The sequence below is a fragment of the Parus major genome, chromosome 13 (genome assembly GCF_001522545.3).
Source record: "Parus major isolate Abel chromosome 13, Parus_major1.1, whole genome shotgun sequence".
Classification (NCBI taxonomy): Eukaryota; Metazoa; Chordata; class Aves; order Passeriformes; family Paridae; genus Parus; species Parus major.
In genome coordinates, this window is record NC_031782.1 from 819,174 (window position 1) to 824,727 (window position 5,554).

General features: G+C 50.2%; 1 protein-coding gene across 1 annotated transcript in view; it reads left to right on the plus strand.

Moving 5' to 3' along the window:
* The window catches only part of NR3C1 (nuclear receptor subfamily 3 group C member 1), a 59,886-nt gene extending 54,622 nt beyond the window's left edge, over positions 1 to 5,264 (plus strand). Inside the window, exons 7-9 of the mRNA XM_015642077.3 lie at positions 1,131 to 1,261; positions 4,033 to 4,190; positions 5,031 to 5,264. Coding sequence (XP_015497563.1) covers positions 1,131 to 1,261; positions 4,033 to 4,190; positions 5,031 to 5,183 — 442 coding nt within the window. The 3' untranslated portion in view covers positions 5,184 to 5,264. The remainder of the gene's footprint in view (positions 1 to 1,130; positions 1,262 to 4,032; positions 4,191 to 5,030) is intronic.
* The last annotated feature ends 290 nt before the right edge of the window (positions 5,265 to 5,554 follow it).

Consider the following 5,554-nt stretch of genomic DNA (forward strand, 5'->3'; position numbering starts at 1 on the left):
TGTTGCCAGGCTGGGCAGGGACACAGGGATGGGTGTTTTAGGGGCCGAGGAGGGGTCCAGGGTGGAGCAGCCTGTTCAGTGGCAGTTCAGCTGAGAAGGCAGATGTGTGGTGTGTTTCCATGAGCTGAGTGTAGCTGTCCAGGAGGTGTTACACTGCTGTGTGTGTGGGGCTGGTGAGTGCCCTGTGCAGGGGGGGATCCTGAGCAGGCAGAGCCCTGAGCCCTGCCCTTGTCCTGGTCTGTGTCCCCAGAACAGCTCCTGTGCCAGCTGAGATCATCTGATGTGCCCTGGCCAGGATGGGCCTGGCTGGGAGCCGTTCCCAGAGCTGTGCCAGCACTGGGACGAGGTGAATCAGCCTCCCTGTGCCCTGACATGGGGCACGGGGCAGAGCTGCCCTGGCTGAGCACGGGGCTGGGGCTGCTCCCCTGTTCTGGGAACTCCAGCTTGTGTGGCCTCAGCACTGCCCCAAAGCTCTGTGTGTTCCTCTGGATCCTCAGCCGAGTGGACGGGGTTCTGTTCCCAGCAGGCAGAAACCAACGACAGGCTGACCCCTTTCATAATGTTTATTTTAACCTTCTGCCCAGAAACGGGCACACTTTTACATGAGGAAAGCTGCTGAGCCCTGGCAGAGAATGGGTTTAAATAACTTAATTTAAAATATGTGAGATGCCCTTTGGTACAGCCCAGAGGGGCTGGGACAGCGTTTGCCAAGTGGTGGCTTTGTGTCAAGTGCCCTGAGAAACATCCCACAGCCCAGCACTGCCCTTACTGCTGTTCCATGCAGCATTACCTCGTGGGCACTCTGCTGCTCCTTGCTGCAGGAATCCAGAGGTGAGGCCGGGCTGTCTGGGCTGCTGTCAGTGCCCACAGCTGGAGCTGTAGGTGTGGGGCAGTGCTGCTGAGAGCAGAGCTTGCTGCTGAGCCTTGGTGCAGACACTTTGTGAAGGCCCTGGGGCTCAGGATGGCTCAGTGCTCATCCTCAGGGCCACGGTTTGTCTGTGGCACCAGGCAGTGAGATCCTCAGCTGTGCCACGGCTCACATACAGCTCCTCCTCTGCAGCACAGCAAAACACATCCACAAGGTGCAGATAGCCAGACATTTCACTCACTCCTGTGCTTTTATTCCTCAGGCAGAGGATGAATCTCCCGTGTATGTATGAACAATGCAAACACATGCTCATGGTGGCCCGAGAGCTGTCCCGGCTCCAAGTCTCCTACGAGGAGTATCTCTGCATGAAGACGTTGCTTCTCCTCTCTACAAGTAGGTGAACAGCTCAATACCAAGCTTTTGGCTTCTGCAGAAGTATGTGGTGGATTTGCAATAGATATTGTGAGATGGATTTGTACAATATGCTACGTGCTGGTTTTTATCTTTAGGTAGGATGTGCTGGGGTTAAACAAGTCACAGCTTGGTAAATTCTGTCTGTGCTGTGTGAGAGTTCAAAGTGCAGTGTCAGAAAGAGTCCCTTAGAATATGCAGAAGTGAACTGAGACAACAGAACTAATACAAGTGATTGTGTGTAAATACCTTTCACAGTGTTACTATTCCCTCTGCTGATTTCTCTGGTCACCAGTGGCTTTCTTCTGCTGGAGCTGGAGCTCCTGGGGATCCGAGCTCAGCCCAGGCTGGGCTGCAGTCCAGGGACTCACACAGCACAGTGAGTGTGAGTGTGAGTGTGTGAGTGTGAGTGTGAGTGTGTGTGAGTGTCTGAGTGTGTATGAGTGAGTGTGAGTGTGAGTGAGTGTGTGAGTGTGAGTGTGTGAGTGTGTGTGAGTGTGCTGGGGTGGCTGTGAGCCAGGCACCTCGCTCCAGCACAGCCTCAGTGTCCTGGGAATTCCCATCCTGTCCCATCCCACGGCCACAGGATCCCGAGGGAGCTGCCTGGGGCAGGGCTGACGTGTTCCTGCTCCTGCCTGGCACGAGGGCCTCGCTTCAGAGCAGTGACAGAGGTGCCAATGTGTTTGAAGGGTTGCAAGAGCAGCAGAGTAAGTGAAGATTTGTCAACGTACTTCTGTAATTCTGCACCGTCCTCGTCAGGTGCTTTGGCTTGGAAGGGACCTGAAATGCGATGAAAAGTAAATATTATTAAGTTTATTACACTGAGGGTGTAAACATTCCTTATCTTGAATTTTTACAGTGAATAATAGCATCGATTCTTACACAGAAACGAGAATTTGTTCAGCTTGGGTTTTTGCAGATAGGAGCAGGAGGGTTGGGAACCCCAGCACTGCTCACGTGTCAGGGCAGGGGGTGATGGTGTGGGCAGGGCAGTGTGAGGGTGCCATGGCCAGTGCCCCCCAGCCTGGCAGTGCCCAGCACTGCCTCACTGCCAAGCCCAGAACTGGGACAAGGGCTCTTTTCAGAGGAAACTTTCAGCCTCTCATGGCCGTGGGCTTTGTAGGAACTTAAAACTTCCCTGAAACTGCAGATTTCAAACAGTTCCTGTTTGATTCTGAAATCTCTCCCAAAAATTCCTCAAGTGTTTTGGGTGTGGTGTAGGCCAACTTTCCTCACAGGAGCTGGAAATTTCCATGGAGAAATTTCCATGGCAGAAGTGGTGAGGAGGCAGCTCTGGCAGGATTCAGCTCCTCCAGAGCTGGCACTGCCCGAGGCCTCTCCACTCGATTTCCAGTGGGAGACAATTCATCTTCATTTTGTTAAGCACATACATTGTGTGAGTGTATCATCAGGGAACTTCTGCAATTGAATAGCTGAGATTTCTATAGCTCTTTAATCCACAGCTTGACAATTTGAATTTGTTTATTGTGTTTCTGTGTTAAGTTTTCCAAGAGAAGATGAGGAGGAGGAGTGAAGCAGGAATCCCACACAGGTCTAGACTTGTAGCTCACACACAGACGTAGCTCAGAGACCTTTTCCACGTGAAGTTTTGAAACGATTGGCAGGTTTCATCTCCTGTGTAGGCAAAACAGATGGGAGACTTCATTCCAGAACCTCTCAGATGCTGACAGTGCAGGGAAGCTCGGATTTCCTAAGGAAGGGAAGGTGCTCTATGGCCTCTATCCTCCTGCTGTGCTTTTGCTCACCTTTGTCTCAGCTCTTTCTCTCCTCTGTTTTCAACTCTTTCACTTCCCCGAGGTGCCCAGAGGCCTCTAAGGAAGCAGCTGAAGGAGTCCACGTGCTCCATTTGCCCAGGTTGTTCCTTGGCCTTCAGAATGACCATCCCCACAGGAGGCACAGGGACTTCAGCTGGACTGGAATCCCCAGCTCTTGGGCTGCTGTCCCCAGCTCCTCATGTGCCCAGCGCTGTCTCCATGTGCCACGGCTGTCCCAGAGGAGCTGTGTCCGTGCCCAGATTCCCCATGGCTGCTGCAGTCTGTTTGCCTTGCCTGGAGCTGTTACTTGATCCATGTCAGGAGGCTCAGAACCAGATGATCTTTCAAGATCCTTTCCAAGCCAAGCCATCCTGTGACCCTGCCCTTGCTCTTCCCTGGGCACGCAGAGGTTTTATGGAACCTTCCTAATGTCACATTTCCCCGGAGCTGGAAGCCCTGGTGGTTCTCCATCAAGCTGCTTCCAGGGCTGGGTGTTGTTGCCTCTGTGGTCCAGTTCCCTTCCCGCTGTATTTTGGTGGGATAGCTTTGGAGGCTTTTATTTTTTATTTTCAGCAGGCCTGTGCTTTGTGTTTGGCTGGTCACTGTCCCATCCTGCTCTCTCCTTCTCTCTCTGCTGTCACTTCAGGCAGTCCAGGCCCTTTTTCTTTCACTCATTTTCACAGAATCACAGAATGGTTTGAGTTGGAAGGGACCTTAAAGCTCACTCATTCCACCCTGGCCTTAAACACGTCCAGGGATCCAGGGACAGCCACAGCTTCTCTGGACAGCCTCTGCCAGGGCCTGCCCACCCTCACATGGAAGAATTCCACATTTTAGCCTAAATTTCCCCTCCTGCTCCTTGTCCTATCCCCGCAGCTCCTGATGAAGATCCCCTCTGTGTGTAACTAGTGTAAGAGAACTCAGAGCGTGTCCCAGTTGAGTTTTGCAGTGTTGTGAGGGTTGGTGTCCCTGTTGCAGTTCCCAAGGAAGGCCTGAAGAGCCAGTCCCTGTTTGAGGAGATCCGCATGACGTACATCAAGGAGCTGGGCAAGGCCATCGTCAAGAGGGAAGGGAACTCCAGCCAGAACTGGCAGCGATTTTATCAACTGACTAAACTGCTGGACTCTATGCATGATGTAAGTCCTGACAGGAATGCTGCAGGCATTCCAGAGAAATACGTGTGGGGCGGGGACAGCGAGCTCCTCCAGCTCTCTTCATTTAAAGGGACAGATATTGGGGAGGAGGAGGAGGAGGAGGAGGAGGTCGTGCTCCTCTGCTGCCTCACAAAAGGCAAACTGACAGCCCTGAACATGGTCCTCTCAGGCTGCCTCTGCAGCACAACCCACAGCTATTAATTGTGTCATTAATCTCATTTTCAGTCTCTCCAGTTGTAAAAAATTACATTGCTTTGAAAAGGAGGAGCTCAGGAACTGTAACTGACTTTGCAGTAGAAGCAGAAATGTGATGTTTCAAAGCAGTCTTATCTCAGAGCCCAAGAAGGAAAGGATTTATGGAATAGCTTGAAATTCCATTAAAACAATGCCTCAGCACTATGTGTGGTGGTAGCAGTGATCTAATTTTGAAGGAATTTCCAATTCAGACTGTCTCCTTTGGCAGTTTAATTCCAATTACACATGTAGCACAAAGCAGTGTTTAAGACAAGGGTAACTTTGAGACCTCAAAATTACTGTTTTTTTCTTGTTCCTGCACCAAGCACCTGGAACGATCTCATTTAGCTTATCCATGTGTGTGTTATTTATCTGCTGGAATGGGAGTTGGTACCAAATCTCCTCAGTGTTTGTAATGCCTTGCACAGTCTGGTTTCTATCAGTCTATCAGAGTGCCATGGACAATTAATTAACGATCTAAATGAGGATTCCCGAGCCCCATCCTGTGGGCAGGAGCTGGGGAGGAGGGAGGTGAATGTTCTCTGAACATCTTCATGTGCAAGTAATTCTTTGTCTTGTCACTCGTAGGTGGTTGAAAATCTTCTGAGCTTTTGCTTCCAGACATTTTTGGATAAATCCATGAGTATTGAGTTCCCAGAAATGTTGGCAGAAATCATCAGCAATCAGATACCAAAATATTCCAATGGAAATATCAAGAAGCTCTTGTTTCATCAGAAGTGACTGCCTTAACACAAAGGGTTGCCTTAAGAAACCGTCACACGATAGCTTTGTTTTGTAAAGAGAAAACCTACAGAACTTGTTCCTTTTGTCCTCGCAGGTGTTTCTTTTGTAATTATGCACTACATGTGGTTTACAGAGGGCCAAGAGTTAGGCTGGAGAAGCAGCGGATTTCTCGCCTTTGGGAAAGAATTGGGGAGAAAGGAAAGGAAGAGATCTGGGTTTTGGCAGAAATTTTCTCTCTCCCCTCGTGCAACCATCCCTGGATGCATCAAACCACCAGTGACAAGCTCTGAGGCTGTTATGAACATTCTGCTAATTAATTAATTAATTGCTGCAGTTGGCTGAAGACAATTTTTTAGGCTTTTTTTTTT